The following is a 17770-nucleotide window of genomic DNA, read 5'->3' as shown; positions in this document are numbered from 1 at the left end:
AAAAGAAGCTTGTGGAACCTGTAGAACCGTCAAAAACAAGAAACAAACATCTTGGTGGACAGATAATGTGAAAAATGGTATTAAAAATAAGAAAACCGCTTGGAAAAAAATACTTAGCCAATAGGAACGAAACTAGTTACGAAGAGTACAAGAAACAAAGGAAAAAAGCAAAGGAACTAGTTGTAGAGGCAAAAAAAGTAAGTTGGGCAGAATTTGGAGAGAAAATGGAACAAAATAGCAAAGAAAATCAAAAGCTGTTTTATAAAATCCTTAAATCGTTCAGGCAGGATACAAAAGAAACAGATACATATATTAGAGATTCAGAAGGGAAAGTGTTAACCGAAAACAAAGAAATAATGAGCAGATGGAAAGAGTACTTCCAAGAACTTCTGGAAGCAACGCATACAGATACAGGGGAAGAGGAAGTAGGAAACATACTACAACAGAGAGAAACAGATGAAATAAAATTAGAAGAGTTAGAGGATGCTATTAAATGGCTAAAAAAAGGAAAAGCGCCTGGGTTTGATAGAATAACGAACGAAATGCTGAAGCACATGGGTGATAAAGGTAATGAAGCACTCTTGAAGATTTTTAATGAAATATGGAAGACAGAGATAATTCCAAAAGATTGGGAAATGGCGCTGATTTTACCCATATATAAGAAAGGAGACAAGAAATGTTGCAGTAATTATAGAGGAATTTCTTTACTATGCACGTCCATGAAAACCTTCGAAAAAATAATCGAGAGGCGACTGTACAAGAAAATTGAAAGTTCACTACATGAAGTGCAAAGTGGATTCCGTAAAGGAAGAAGCACCCAGGACCATGTATTCACACTGAAGCAAATAATAGAAAAAGTTAACCGACAAAACCAGACAGCGTCACTGGCATTTATAGATTTGGAGAAGGCTTTTGATAAGGTGAAGAGGGATAAATTGTGGGAAATACTGAAGAAAAAAGGTGTAGAGGACAAAACATTGAATGTGATTAAGAGCTTATATAAGAACAACAAGAATAGTGTCATTTGGAGAAACAACATCTCGGATATCTTTGTAACCAGTGAAGGACTGAAGCAAGGAGGAGGGCTGAGCCCACTATTATTCAATATATTTATGGACGAAATCATCAGAGCCTGTTCAAACAAAGCGAAGAAATTAAAAGTAGGGTACAAAAATTTACAAATGGTGAGGATTTCCGAAGGAGCATTCGCGGATGATGTGATGGTAGTTGCAGAAAGTGAACAAGACCTCCAAAGTAATATGGAAATCTGGAATGAAGCACTAAAAAGATATGGAATGATTTTAAATAAAGAGAAAACCAAAGTAATGAGGATAGGGGATAATCAAAAAATGAGCATTTCAATTGAGGGAAAAAAATTAGAACAAGTCGACATGTTTGAGTATTTGGGCACTAAGATAGAGGATTCAGGAGATGACGAAATAGAAGTCAACTCAAGAATAGAAAAAGCTACGAAAACGTACTATCTAATGAACAGGGGTTTAATAGGAAAAAGAGAAATTTCACGGAGAACCAAGATGAATGTATACAAAACGATATTCAGACCAATCCTCACTTTCGGTTGCGAATCGTGGGTATTAACAAATAGACAGAAAAGTAAATTACAGGCTACCGAAATGAAATACTTGAGAAGGGTGAGAGGAGTCACGAGAAGAGACAAAATTAGAAATAATGTAATACGGGAAGAGCTAAACATCCAACCCTTGATCTCATTTATCGAACAGAAACAGCTAAGTTGGTGGGGACATCTGCAACGTATGGAAGAACAACGACAGGTTAGAAGAGTATGGGAAGCCAAAACATGGAAGAAGGCAAAGAGAGGAAGACCTAAAAAGACCTGGGACAAAACAGTAGGGGAACTGCTGGTAAGAAGAGGAACCACTTGGAATGAAGCAAGAAGAATGGCAAGAAACAAAAAAGAATGGCGTAAATTTGTATACCAGTAATGGTATACTGACTGCCACACACCATTAGATGGTATAAGTGGCTCCTGATTATATATATATATATCTCCAACCGTTAATTTTTAATAGCCATCTAAATATTACCTCTTCTATATATAAATAAAAATGAATGTTTGTATGTATGTATGTTCCGTATAGACTCGCAAACTATGCATCTGATCGTATAACGACCTTAATCAAAGTTGTTGTGCATGAACCCGGCATGGTTTCTGAAGTGGTACGGTCTACCTAAGTGAAAAGGGGGCTTGCCCCCCCGAAATTTTTTAAAATTTTTTTGGCCAAATTTTTTTTTTCTTAATTTTATACGATGTAGAACCAAAATATACATACAATCCTAAATTTTCACTTTTTTATCTCCAACCGTTAATTTTTAATAGCCATCTAAATATTACCTCTTCTATATATAAATAAAAATGAATGTTTGTATGTATGTATGTTCCGTATAGACTCGCAAACTATGCATTTGATCGTATGATGACCTTAATCAAAGTTGTTGTGCATGAACCCGGGATGGATTCTGAAGTGGTACGGTCTACCTAAGTGAAAAGGGGGCTTGCCCCCCCGAAATTATTTTAAATTTTTTTAGCCAAATTTTTTTTTCTTAATTTTATACGATGTAGAACCAAAATATACATACAATCCTAAATTTTCACTTTTTTATCTCCAACCGTTAATTTTTAATAGCCATCTAAATATTACCTCTTCTATATATAAATAAAAATGAATGTTTGTATGTATGTATATTCCGTATAGACTCGCAAACTATGCATTTGATCCTATGATGACCTTAATCAAAGTTGTTGTGCATGAACCCGGGATGGTTTCTAAAGAGGTACGGTCTACCTAAGTGAAAAGGGGGCTTGCCCCCCTGAAATTATTTTAAATTTTTTTGGCCAAATTTTTTTTTCTTAATTTTATACGATGTAGAACCAAAATATATATACAATCCTAAATTTTCACTTTTTTATCTCCAACCGTTAATTTTTAATAGCCATCTAAATATTACCTCCTCTATATAAATAAAAATGAATGTTTGTATGTATGTATGTATGTTCCGTATAGACTCGCAAACTATGCATTTGATCGTATGACGACCTTAATAAAAGTTGTGCATGAACCCGGGATGGTTTCTGAAGTGGTACGGTCTACCTAAGTGAAAAGGGGGCTTGCCCCCCAGAAATTTTTTAAATTTTTTTGGCCAAATTTTTTTTTCTTAATTTTATACGATGTAGAACCAAAATATACATACAAACCTAAATTTTCACTTTTTTATCTCCAACCGTTAATTTTTAATAGCCATCTAAATATTACCTCTTCTATATATAAATAAAAATGAATGTTTGTATGTATGTATGTTCCGTATAGACTCGCAAACTATGCATTTGATCGTATGATGACCTTAATCAAAGTTGTTGTGCATGAACCCGGGATGGTTTTTGAAGTGGTACGGTCTACCTAAGTGAAAAGGGGGCTTGCCCCCCCCCCCGAAATTATTTTAAATTTTTTGGCCAAATTTTTTTTCTTAATTTTATACGATGTAGAACCAAAATATACATACAATCCTAAATTTTCACTTTTTTATCTTCAACCGTTATTTTTTAATAGCCATTTAAATATTTAACATCTATATATATATATATACATATATATAAATACATATATATATATATATATATATATATATATATATATAAATATATATGTATATATAATACTTACCTTACCTGCAGATAAAATAACAGAAACTTTAAACATTTTTAACAGCTATAATGAACATTTAAAATTTACACATGAAGAAGAAGTGGAAAACAGCATCCCATTTCTTGACATGAGAATTAAACGAAATGCAGAAAATGTATTAAGCACTGAATGGTACAGAAAACCTATAGTAAGTAATAGATTTATCAACTATCATCCACAGCATCCACCACATATGAAAATAAATTTAATAGTAGCTCTAAAAAACAGAATAAATAAATTATCCCATACTAGTAACATCAATAAAGGATTATTGGAACTTAAAGACATTTTATTGGAGAATTCGTATCCAATCAAACTAATAAACAATATTTTATTTAACAACCCTAATAATAGAAACATAAACATTAATCACACAACACAACCCAATATCCAAAATTTGCAAACCCAATTTACTTTTACGTCACTACCTTATATACCAATATTAACACCTAAGCTAACTAAAGTATTTTCAAACTATTCTCAAATTAAAATTACAATTAAAAATATAAAAACATTGGCATCATTATATACAAAAACTAAAACTCCTATTAGCATTATGGAAAGCTCAAATGTAGTTTACAATATACCATGCGGAAGTTGTCATAAATCATACATCGGACACACATCCAGAAATCTAATAGGCAGACTAACATCACATAAAAGCGACCTCAGACTTAACAAAAATACATGTGCATTAATAGATCATGCAATCAGTAAAAATCATTCATTCAATTTTAATGAAACAACGATCTTAAAACATGAAAACAACTTAATTAAAAGGGAATTTCTCGAAATGGTATGCATCAACAAATATCAATGTGTCAATAAAAAAACTGACATAGATAAACTAAGCACCATCTATAATTACATTCTATCTTACGAAAACTAATATTTTAATTTAAAAATACTAAATTGCCTGACTAAATTCAAAATTAAATTTTCAAATTTGGCGCCACTTTATTGCTAAAACTAATATTTTACAAATTACTTATATCCATAAATTCTATAATAAGTACGCAGATAAGAAATAATAAAAAACTAGTTATTAGCAACTTAAAATAAAATATAATAAACAGATACAAATGTCTTTCTGACATACTAAATTTCAAATTAAATTGTCAAATTATTTTTCTCTTTTTAAATTATCCAAAATTAAGGCATTGCAGAAGATTAGAAATTAGATTAAGAATTTTATATATTTTTTTGTTATGTACGCCAAAAATTTAATGGATTAACCTCACGTTGTAAGTTTTTTATGCTTTTATGTACAATATTTTTTATCGTCGTAATTTCATTGTATTTACTAAAACTTTTTTAGCATATCTTGAAGAAGCAAATAAATTTTGCGAAAGCTTGATAATAACTAAGAGTTTTACTTATCCTGCCCCCTGAAATTTATGACTGCAACCTCAAAATTAACAAGATTTTACATAGTGTCAGTCAATATTACCTAACTGCTTTATATATATATATATATATATAAAATTCTCTTTCTCAGTATTTGTTGCCATACTCCTCCGAAAGTACTTGTCCAATTTTGATGAAATTTGGCAGTTATCGCTATCCAACGGTATGTAAATCGTCTATCTAGCTCAATTAGTTTCCGAGATAACAAAACGAGCCCGTAGGACAACACGAGAGCACGAGAGACGACATAAAGCACACGAGAAGAACGGGCGAAAATTGTACTAACATCCGTGAAATTATGAAGTTTTTAATTTTTCGATTACTGTTTTTAATGTACAAAAAATATTTCAAAATTTTGCCGAAGGACCATGTCTCTGGTGTAATAATCAAAATTTTTGGCAGATACTGTTGATAGAGGTGCATCTCTGGTATAATAATCAAAATTTTGGCGAAGGCGTGTATCTCTGCTACAATAATAATTTTTTCCCCAAAAAACTAGCGCAAGAACACTTCGCTCTCTGCCTCAATAGGTCCGTCCGTCAGTTTACTCTTTTTAATGCTTTTAAAATTTTACCAAAATACAGAAGCATAAAATCAAAGGCTATTGTTGATCAAAAAATTTTTCTATAAAATATTTTGTAGAACACCTACGTTTTTTAGAGTTTATACAATTATTACAGAGAAAAGCAACTGCCGAAAAGCCACATTTACTCAAAGTTAATTGCTCGAATGAAAAAGAAAATTGTATATCTAAAATATTTATTCACAATAGTACAAAATATAGACATAAGAAATATAGTATAATGGAACAAATTATATGATATTCCACATATATAATCGTATATTAATTTATGCTGAAAACATCTTTATTATAAATCTTAAATATGTTTGAGCTTTGGAAATATAAGAAAAATAACGGTAGAAATTTATTTCCGCTCTAGAACAAGAACAAAGTTTAAATGAACTAAAAATTGAACAGTGTGGTCCTTCTCAGAAGCATTTTTCAGTATGTCACAAGTAACCGCAAAAAGGGTAAGTCCGTGGTAATACACATTTATAACATTTATTATAATCTGACATTTAAGTTAATTGTGACAGTTGTCAGAATCGTAATCAGCCAAATATGAAAAGGGTATTGCAGTTTAACCCTTTAATATGCAATTTGGTATAAAAACAAATCAATTGTGTTTATTGCATTTATAAAATGGTATATTCTTTGATTTGTATAGTCTTATAAATTGTACAGATTATAGTGGTATATATAATTCCTAACTCATTTTTTGTTCGATTATAGCGCCATCTATCAACAATTAGAATAAATGTTATAACAAACTGTGATCACGGACGTACCATTTTTTCTGTCACTTCCAACTTAATGCGTTAGAAAGAAATCGAAAAACTGTGATGCACTGAAAGATGCCTCTGAGAACGAGTATCCATAAGTGGCAAACAACCTCAAAATGATCATAGAAGATATAGAGATAGTGTTGATAGGTTATTGCGTTTAATAAACAATTACATATTATGAACCACAAATTAATATCTGTGATTATATACGTGGAATATTACATAATTTGTCCTATTAAATGTACCTCTCTTATATACCTACAAATTTTGAATTATTGTGAATAAATATTTGGACATATAATTTTCTTTTTTATTCGAGCAATTTTTATTTCGATCAATTTTTATATCGAGCAATTCATTTTCGAGCAGTTGATTTTGAGTTATTGATCTCTAGCAATTGCGTTCGACCAATTGATCTAGAATTAAAATTATGACACATTATCTAATTATGACACATTATCTAAGGTGCAACGAAGTTCACCGGGTCAGTTAGTTATAAATAAATATTATAAAAACAAAAATAATGTTATCGTTTATCGTTAGGCTTAATATAATAAAATAGGATATATTTATATTAGACAAGGCGAAAACGGCGGGTTCGAAGGGAAAAATATTCTCATGAGATTTTTTTGCATAATCACATTCGTGAGATATCCCAGAATAAGGTTCAAGAAGTCGCCCACGTGAAAAGTGGGTAAATTTTTTTTAACAATTTTTTTTAATCAAATTGCAAGAATCAATATTTTTTCCCGAACAATTTTTTCTTTAATTGTTTGGACCATTCTGGACAAAAAAGGTCTCTTATAATTTTTCTCTAAAGTTGATCGTTTTCGACTTATAAGCAATTTAAAATTGAAAAAAACGATTTTCAAGGCTTAATAACTCGGTTAAAAGTTATTATTATGACAGTCAATATATGACTAAATCAAAGTTTAAAGCCCCCCCTACAAGATCCTTAAGAAATGTTTGTCATTATTTTATTACTAAGCTGTTATTTTTAAGTAAAAATAATAAGCGCCATGCACGTGTGCGGCCGCTGTAAATTCTGAGTGCGAGAGAGAAGCCATTCCAGCAGTCCAATTGTGCATCTTACTCGCACTCACATTTACAGCGGCGTCAATACGATCTAACCGCTCATTGTTATTAATTAAAAATAACAGCTTAGTAGTAATTTAATGACACAGATTTCTTCAGGATCATGTAGCGGCGACTTTAAACTTTGATTTAGTGACTTTCTGACTTTCATAATAATAATTTTTAACCGAGTTATTAAGTCTGAAAATTGGCCATTTTCGCGTTTTTCAAATTTTAAATTGCTTATAACTCGAAAAAGATCAATTTTAGAGAAAAATTATAAGAGAGCTTTTTGTCCAGAATGGTCCAAAAAACCTAAAAAAACATAGTCAAGGCCAAAAATATTGATTTTTGCAATTTGATTAAAAAAAAATTGTTAAAAAAGTTGGCACACTTTTCACCTGGGCGACTTCTTGAACCTTATTCTGGGATGTCTCACGAACGTGATTATGCAAAAATATCTCATGGGAATATTTTTCCCAACGAACCCGCCGTTTCCGCCTTGTCTATATTATGACAGCGTTTCGTGTGCATGCGTAGTCCATGAAATCATCTGAACTGGGTTCTGAAATCTTTGAGCGGCCGAATTCCACCGTTCAAGCATCGTTCAAGTTTAAACTGCCATCGGTTGAACGTTTGAACGTTGAGAAGGACGATTTTGACTTTAAACTGACGTTTACTAGAAGCTCAGGTTAAACTGGAGTTGAACCATAGTTGAACTCGATATGAGAAATTGGCCCTTAGAGTTTTATTTGTCAACTTCACAGTATTTAACTCGTTATTTAAATTTAATAGCCCTAGGGCGTTATTTTTCAATAACACGCCCTTGGGCGTTATATGGTCGTACTTAATAGACTTCGAAATAATGTCATTACTTGTCAAATAATAGACCAGTCGGACATTAAATTTATTAGATTATGTTTTAGGTATATTGAATATGCCGTTTCTTAATTCAAGCAGAATAACTTTTTTCTTTATTTTGATATGTTCTTTAATGACATATCAATTTTATTCTGGAAGTATCGTCTCCAGCTTACTCATGAAACCAAGAACATTGATAAAGTCCATGGAAGATCTACTAAATTCTGGATTGGAAGTTGGATGTGAAAGTACTTTGTTTGATATGGATTATCTAAAAGTAAACACATTAACTATATATTTCTCAGTAGATATAAATACAGTGGAACACCGATAAGTCGGCCTCCGATAACCCAGAAGTCCGGCTAACCCGGACCGATTTTCATCAAACAGAACAAACATTTTTTTGAGTTTGACTGAATTTTTTACCAAGAAATGAACAATACTTTGTACAACTGTACGTAATTTAGATGTATAGTCCGTATGTATTTCATGTTTTCACAATTATAATGGAGTTTACCTGTAAGTATACAGTGTTTTATTAATTTTTATCATATTCTCCGGCTAACCCGGATTTTCGATAATCCGAATCGGCCGCAGTCCCGATTAATTCGACTTATCGAGGTTCCACTGTATATGCTTATATTTGTCGTAACCCTTTCCCAGGCAACCAAGTGACGTCAAGAACGTCAAGGAAACGTCAGTTTTTGGTGGAATATATACACGTGGTTGAACATTACGTCATATCGACGTCTTTTGTAGGTGATTTTAAATACGTAAGATTAATGACGTTAAAAGACGTTTTCATTTCAGACCAGTTTTCAGACAGTCTAAGTCTGACGTCACGAAATTGGGACGTTACAAAACATCAAAACAAAGGTTAGGTTATGTTTGTATCATCGTTTCATTTCTCATTGTTTGTCTTGTGTATTTTGCCTATTTTGGATTCATTTAGATTTTATTGGCTGTTTTTTGTGTATTTTTTAAAACTTTTGTTTGTCATTTGTGAAATTTATAAATTTACCACAATGCGTGATTATTTAAGAAAATTATTATTGGAAACTCCGCAGATGTTGGAGAAAGGTAGGCAAAACAATTTTTATTTACTATTTATTTTTCCCTGATATTTATCAATAATGATGAATTTTGCAAGCAATAACATATTTCTTTTATTGTTTTAGATATTCATTGAAGCTGACAATAATTGGAGATTTAGATCCATATACAATTCAGTCATCAGAATTGGATTTTACAGTAAGGTTATCCCACCAATCACTAATATATATGTTTATACATACCTGGTGGAGTCTCACAGTTACTACTCTAAGTAGCAGATGAAAGCATATAAAAGTCTTCAAGCACATAAAAGCCTTCACAACTGGATTTGTTTGGAAGTTTGAGTAAAAATCGTTAATGATTTCTATATTACTGTTGGAAAGGTAAGCCTTTATTTTATTTATTCACCATTAACCCTGGAAGCTCACACTTGGGTGTGAGATACCCATCGCGACACTTAACTGCATGTAGCTTGCGCAGCTGTATTTCAATGGTAATGCTGCTTTATGTAAATTCAGTCTCTAGTCTGCCAAAGACGGGTGTGTAGTTGCGGTCTCATTTGAGCAATATTTCCAATCACGAGAATTTATTGAATACAGGCTAGGGTATGTAGCACCCATGTGTGAGGTTTGCGATCAAGGGTGCGTTCAAGTTAATGGCCTAACAACACAACATTCCACAAATTTAGTAAAGAAAACTAGGTGTTATTTCTGCAAAGGCAAAGATGGAAAAGCTAAGCGTGCATGCTCGGCTTGCTATAAAGCATAATGCATGGAGCATAGAGCCACACTGTCTTATGAGTGTAGTTACTAAAATGAGTGAAACTGAAATACCTGGCTAAGAATGAATATGAGTTCTATAATCAAAAGGTGTTATATTTTAGTTAGAAAGACCATTTTGTTGTTAAATTAAATTAAAATATTTTGAATTATGTTTCCCGTTTTTTAGAAAATGTTTTTTAATTATTTTTAGGTATTTTTAATATTTTGTTCTTTTGTGTTACTACAATTAAGAGAGAGAAAATAAAATTATTGATTTAATTATTCGTACTATAATATGTATTCAATAGTGATTAGAGAGTGTCTGGAAATCATAAAATATTTTTTTTTTATTTCTTCACAAAAAATCATTGGGTATCTGACACCCATGTGTGAGGTTTATGTAAAAAAAATAGGTGTGATCTGCCAGGGTTAAGAAATATATGGATAACAGTATTAGTGTCTTTTGGATAAATTGGTTTTAAATATTAGATTTATTTACGTTTATATATCTATGAAACCAGACATATTGTCGTCCTAATTTGTAAACTATGTAACTCCATATTTCTCTGAAAATGAGTTATTACTGCCATTTATTTGAAAAAATCCCTACTCCTTTAAAAAAGGATGCACATGCATATTTTTACCAGAAGAATAAATAGTGAGATCTATTGTACTGTATTGGTTTGGCAGTGCCGTCAAGGAATACTAGATTTCACCTCATGTTTCAACGGCCGCATACGAAATGCCTCCCGAAATAGGATTTCTTACCTGTCGCTAAAATGGTCACATACGAATTGCCTCCGAAGCTTTAAATAAATTGCACGCTTCTAATATTTATGTGAAGGTGAGACGTTGCCACATCTTCATCCCTTTGTAAATTTTTGGCAAAATTGGTATTTTGTTATTTAATTTATTTTATTTTCAACCTTTATGTATTAAACATTATTGACACTAGGCGGTATTTATATATTTCAACTAACTTATAAACTTATACATATATAATTAGTTTTAGAACCATTATAATATATATTTTATAATAACCATTATTTTTTATTATTAATAATTTAACAAAAAATACAAAAACATAATAAGTCTTTTATAGTTTTATTAAAAATAACATCACAAAAAAACTTTTTTGGAAAAGATTACCAAATGTGTAGAAATATAAAATTTCAAAAATATTTTTCCTAAATTTATATGATACTACTTTGACAAATTCTAATCTATTTATTTTACATTCTCTTAATTTTAAATTTTTTCATTTAGAAAATTTATTTTTGCTGCACTTTCAGCAACATTTTTTTTTTGTGTCGAAACAGAATTCATTTTAATGTAGGTATTTATTTGAAATTGTAAAATTATATCAATAAAAGTATTAATGTTAGGATGAGGGCAGTAGAAAGAAGCATTATACCTACTTGAAATGAAAACTTTTGCATGGGTTTGTGGTTCTTTGTAAGGAGGAAGAGTGCTCAGCCCTAAGATGTGGAGGAAATGTCGAATTTTTAGATATGTAATTATCAACAAGACTATCACAAAACTGGGTGACTCTTTCATCGACTGGTTTAATTTCTGCCAAATCTATAGCAAAAAAATCACTAACATCTTCAGGATGTAAGAATGAAAGATCAAAAATATAAATCAGAACATGCGTAATATCGGTTGAGTCAACAACTTTTTTCTGGTATTCTGGAGCTAATCCCAGTGCTTGACCTTTCTATAGCATGCCTGACCCAAATGAAAACGACATCCTTGAAGATCTGCTTCAGGTAATGCCATACGAATACCATTATGAATGGAAATTTCAAAGTGTGAAGTTATTATTTTAGGGGATACAGGACAATTAATTTTAAAACATTCTTCTATGATATATTTAAAAGCGAGATAATATGAAGATGACTTTTTATCTTGAAGTAAACAAAAGACAAGAGGAATATAATGTCCATTTTTCAAGCCATGTATACTAAATAATTGAGTGAAAAAACGAGGACAGTATTCAAAAGTTCCGTCAACATACCAATTGGAAACAGTCTAAAGAAAACGAAAATTTGAAAAACATGTTAATATAAAAATCTTTGTCATTTTTAATTATAAAATTTTCATTTCTATTTGTAATAATAGAAGATGAATAGAGCAGATATATTTTTGGGAAGTTTAATTAAAGAATTTATGGTTCTAGCATAATATAAATTTTGACTCACCCTATTGATATCATTGATAGTAAATGTCTCTATATTTATCTTCTTAAGTTCTTTACAGATGAGCTTCATTGGTTTTTCGCTGAAATCTTCCACGGCTGCTCTTTTTATTGAATTGCTTACGGTTTTTCTATTGTAAACTTCGGCAGACAACTTCTCGTGGTTATGATCTAATATTGATTTAATTTTCAATTATCGTATTTTCACATTCCCATGCTTTCACAAATGCTTTGCAGGTTTTTTTAGTACATGTTCACCGTTTTACTGTATCTTTGGCAAACATTTTTTGAAAACCGAATGTAAAACCATCAATTGATATATAGTAAAGGTTTACCCTTTTGACTGACACTTATCGTTGATTCCATTATTTCGGATGTTATAACCTAAACACAATTTGATCTTGAAATCGACAAACTGACAAGCTTGAAATAGACAAACTGACTGATGCAGGAATCAATCTTTCAAGTATTTTTACAACATTTAGCCCATTAGCACAATTTACAAAAGAGAATATAAACAAATAAAAAGATTAAGGTAAAACTACCTATTCATGGATTCGTTAAGAAGAGATTAGAATCGCAATTGGAATTACCCAGAAAATACCCAGAGAATATAAACAAACAAAAAGATTAAGGTAAAATACCTATATTTATGGAATTATAAAATGGAATTATAAATATGAAAGAGATTAGAATCGGAATTGGAATTACCCAGAAAAGCTGGATATTAGATTGTCGGGTAACAACTTTCTTTTCTAAAAAGAAATATGTATGTCGTACCTACTATGAATTATTTATGTGAAACAAATTTTATGTACACTGCATTAAGAATTAGAAAAATCAAAATAAATAGATACTACCTATTTAAATTATGATTTGGCAACATTGTGTCATTATACAAAGATTAAATAGACAAAATATCAGCTTAAATGATTAACGAAACGGAGGCATTTCGATTGTACCTGGGAGGCATTTCATGTATGAAAATATTTACCTGAAAAAGTGGGAGGCATTTCGATAACGCCGGTTTCAACAACCTTTATGTAGAACTAATGTAAAGTTTAATAGTTTTAGTTCAAGGTCTATAAGGACAGCCAATAAATCTCCGAACATTGATTTCAGTATAAGTCAAAGACGCTGTATGTGCTTTATTAAGGATTTAATGCTTGGGGAAGAACACTAATTTATAAATTTATAAGTAGGTATATTTATAGGTAGCTAGGTGATTTAGTGTTAAGTGTCCAAATAATATTTGTCAATTTATTATCTGTGATAATGCTATCATTGTCTGTGTAATGTTACCATTTTGTGATTTTAATTAAGTATATTTACATATTTTTATAATTTATTTTGAGGTTTAATGTATATGTTAGCTCTTAAATTATTTTGTAATAATGGGTAAGGCCCGTAACTAAATAAAATAAAATCTTCTTATATACCGTATTTCCCTTGCTGCAAATTTAGTACGAAAAATTTGTAACTCCCCAGTTTGTCATACCACACGCACGACTGACCTCACTGTTTAGAAAGTGATATTTTCAAGAAAAAGTTGGTGGTAAATAATATTAAATACACTCATTAAACAATGTAGGTACAAATGTTAGTGATATGTGTATCTATCTATAAAATATTCAATTTTAGCATCCTATCTTTTAAAATGGGAGATACGTAGTATTCACATTAGTCATATTTAGAGAAATAATTTTTTGTGCCTCTGTAAAATTTGGATAAATGGAGTTACGCAGTTTATAGATTAGGTAGACGACATGTAATTGCTATGATAGAAAAAAAAAATAATAAACAGTCATGATTGTTTGTTCTAAAATTATATTATATGAATGTCTGATTTTAAAATATTCTCAATCATTGTAAAGAACGCAAATACTCTAATAAAAATGAATTTTTTTAGTTGAAGCATTTCCACAAAGATAAAATATTTTTTAGGTGAAGCACTCCCAAAAAGCTAATGCTAAACCACTAGATGCTTGGGTGATAGCCAGTTCCAATGGCATAGCAAACGCACATTGTATGTGTATGGCCGGTAATAGTGAAGTTTGCAGCCATATTGCAGCAATCTTATTTGCAGCTGAGTATGCCCACAGCAAGACAGAAGAACAAGAACCCAATGCATGTACGGATGTTACAGCTATGTACATTCTCTGATGAAAAACAAATGAGTTTTGAAACTGTTCGGTCAGAGTGCTTGTTGCGCTCTCTAAACGAACTGAAATATAAGACGGCTTTGGATTCATGTTGGAGTGATATGAAAATGGTTAGTCATTATTAATTATAATGTACTTCTTCATCATGAGTATTTATGTATAGGGCTTTTCATTCACAGTCATTTGTTTCGAGCTTCTGTCATGTGTCACATAATATTAATATATCTACGTCATATGTTATTGATATATACCAATGATACAAACCAAAGACGTATCGCGTAGATATATTAATATTATGTGAAACATGACAGAAGCTCGAAACAAATGGCAGTCGATGAAAAGTCCTATTAGTCTTTTAAGTGTGTATTATCAGATATCACGTTTAAATTGTTTTTATCATTTTAATTTGGTCATTACAGTCCCTTAATCAAAAAATATATTTTGCAGGTGTCTGTAGATCTTTTTGTATGCAAAAATTTGTAATTAATTATTTGAAGTCAATTTGAGGATTAAAAGGGTATGGAAATATATGTGAGAATACAGACTATTATAGTTTTGTCCTATTTTTTACCATTTAATCGTCTTCCTTAAAATTTATAAATATAAAGCAGATAGTTTCATTGAAATTCAATATATTGGGTCTTATTTGTATGTATACATTTCTGACTAAAGGTACGATTCCGACAACGACTGCAGACGGCAACTGCAAACATCAGTTGCAGTTCTCGGCGTTATGGACGTTACTACTTTGCACTATGTATCTCAATGAGACTGATTCCGACATCTAACTGCAACTGCTGTCCGGCAGAACGTCAGTTGCTAATAATTATGCAAATTAATAGTGCAAAATAATGACGTCTGTCATGGTGACAACTGTAACTGCCGTCTGCAGTCGTTGTCGGAATCGTACCTTTAAAGTGTGTAGTATAATTATAATAATTACATAAATTATATTACTTAAATGGTTTAAACTTAAGTTTGTTATTAAATTGTGACTTATATGTTTAATTTGTTAATAAATGATTTATTAGTTTATATGTTGTTTCACTTTTGACACAGTAAATACTTATAATATAAAAAGTGGAAATTCTAGGTATGTTATATATGTTGCATTGAGGATATTGTAATTCTATGCATTTTAACGAGCCTTCCATTTCGTTTTACTTAAATGGAAAAATTGCAAGACTAACAATGCCCATAAGAATAATTGAATGGGTCTGCCGAATAACGTTGTAAGCGCCACAAGGTTTGTTTTTGAGAAGTCAAAGAAAAAGTTAATATTGTGATAATGGTGAGTTTATACATTTTAAGGGTTAGTAATACGTAATACAGTTTTAAATACAAAATACAAACTGTATTACTCACCTTTAAAATGTATAAACTTTTTCTTTGACTTCTCAAAAACAAACCATGTGGCGGACCCATTCAATTATTGTGTATTTCTAAATCCATAAAATGAAAAATAAATTTAAAAACGACGCAAAATGGACGTAAAAACTACGTTTTTCATATCACGTATTTAAAATGTGGTAAACATGACGTGAATTATGGTGGGACATATTCACGTGATTTTCGACGTCGGAAAAACGTGATAAACTGACGTCGTTTGGTGATAATTATGACGTATTTTCAACGTTTTGTGAACGTTATTTGGTTGCTTGGGTTAATGCGCAAAATAGAAGTGACTTTCAAATATTGTATTTTACAGTAAGTGAATTTTGGGTGATAATATGTAGTTTAACAAAAATTAGTAATAATAGCATCATCTTGGTGATAGCTTTTTTAGTTTTGTGGAGTTACATATTATATGTAACTACCACTAAGGTTTCCCAGAAATAAGTTGTAAAAGTTTGGTGGTATATACCTATTTATACCATTTAAGTGCGCTGGAATAAGTGTTACCCCCCTTATTACCTTATTTATTTTTTGTACATTATCAAAACGCTCGGACAGGTCGATTTTTAAAATAATCAAAGTATATTATAGCACCAACGTTTCGAACTTTTCGCGATCCCTCTTCAGGTGACAGGCATAACTTTGATTTTTTGAAACGGGAAGGTACATCATGTGACACCTCATTTAAAAGCTATTGAATACTGATTACAAAATTGTATAATACTTTAAACCTTCTTTTTAAATGCATTAATTTTTTTTCGAATCCTGAAAAAACTAATAAGTAAGTATTTTTGAAAAATTTAAACTCAGAATGATAGATTACTTTGTTACCGAGGGCTGACAGTCCCTACGAATAAACAAAAAGTTTCTTTTGAATGATATATTTTAAATTAAAATCAGACTAAATTTTCTCTTTTTTTCACCCCTGTGACTTATTAAAATAAACAATATAGGAGTTCTCAGGGACTTTCGACCATCGAAAATAATGTATTATTTCATTTTGCCTTTAAATTTTTCAAAAATATTTATTAGTTTTTTCAGGATTCGAAAAAATTATTGCATTTAGAAAAAATTCGACCGAAATTTTGGCGCCTACGCTGTCAAACAGGATTAAAGTATTATACATTTTTGTAATCATAATTTCAACGGCTCTTAAATGAGGAGATGTACTTTGGTATTTAAAAAAATCAAAGTTATACTTGTCCCCTGAAGAGGGATAGCGTAAAGTTCGAAACATTGATGTTCGAGCGTTCTGCTTATGTGCTAAAAATAAATAAGTTAATATGGGGGGGGGACACTTATTCCAGCGCACTGTATAATACAGATTGAATGTACCAAAAATATGAAATAAAGAAGCTTTGGCAACTAAACTATAAGGTAAGAATCGAAAGAAAAACAAACGACTTAAAATCTATCTATCTCTATCTAACTAGCTTTCTTCGGACCATCTTTGGACGTAGGCCTCCGCAATCCTTTTACATTCTTCTCTGTCTGTCGCTACAGTCATCCACCTAGAGCCCACGTGCTTCTTGATATCATCTACCCATCTTATTTGGGACCTTCCTCCGCTTCGCTTAAGATCTATATTATCTTTAAAATACCAATGTTATAGGCTATGGTATCAAGCTGAGAAACTTAGTTTTCAACACTCAAGACATAATGCTACGTAACATCCTGTGCAAAAATATCTTAATGTTTTTGCACAATGGCAGCATGTTCTCCTAGTTCCTTTTATAGGTATCTGTTCTCTTAGATCGTGTAACCTTTTTAACTTAAAAATAGTAGATCTAA

The 17770-nt window shown here is 31.0% G+C and overlaps 1 protein-coding gene across 1 annotated transcript in view; it reads left to right on the top strand.

Annotated features, from left to right (window-relative positions):
* The first annotated feature begins 8488 nt into the window (after positions 1-8488).
* Positions 8489-17770, top strand: part of LOC126890281 (uncharacterized) — a 31559-nt gene continuing 22277 nt past the window's right edge. Inside the window, exon 1 of the mRNA XM_050659139.1 lies at positions 8489-8688. Within this exon, the coding sequence (XP_050515096.1) occupies positions 8545-8688 (144 nt within the window). The 5' untranslated portion in view covers positions 8489-8544. The remainder of the gene's footprint in view (positions 8689-17770) is intronic.

Source organism: Diabrotica virgifera, chromosome 8, assembly GCF_917563875.1.
Source record: "Diabrotica virgifera virgifera chromosome 8, PGI_DIABVI_V3a".
NCBI lineage: Eukaryota > Metazoa > Arthropoda > Insecta > Coleoptera > Chrysomelidae > Diabrotica > Diabrotica virgifera.
The sequence above is the reverse complement of the archived record's forward strand: the minus strand, read 5'-3'. Positions and strand labels throughout refer to the sequence as shown.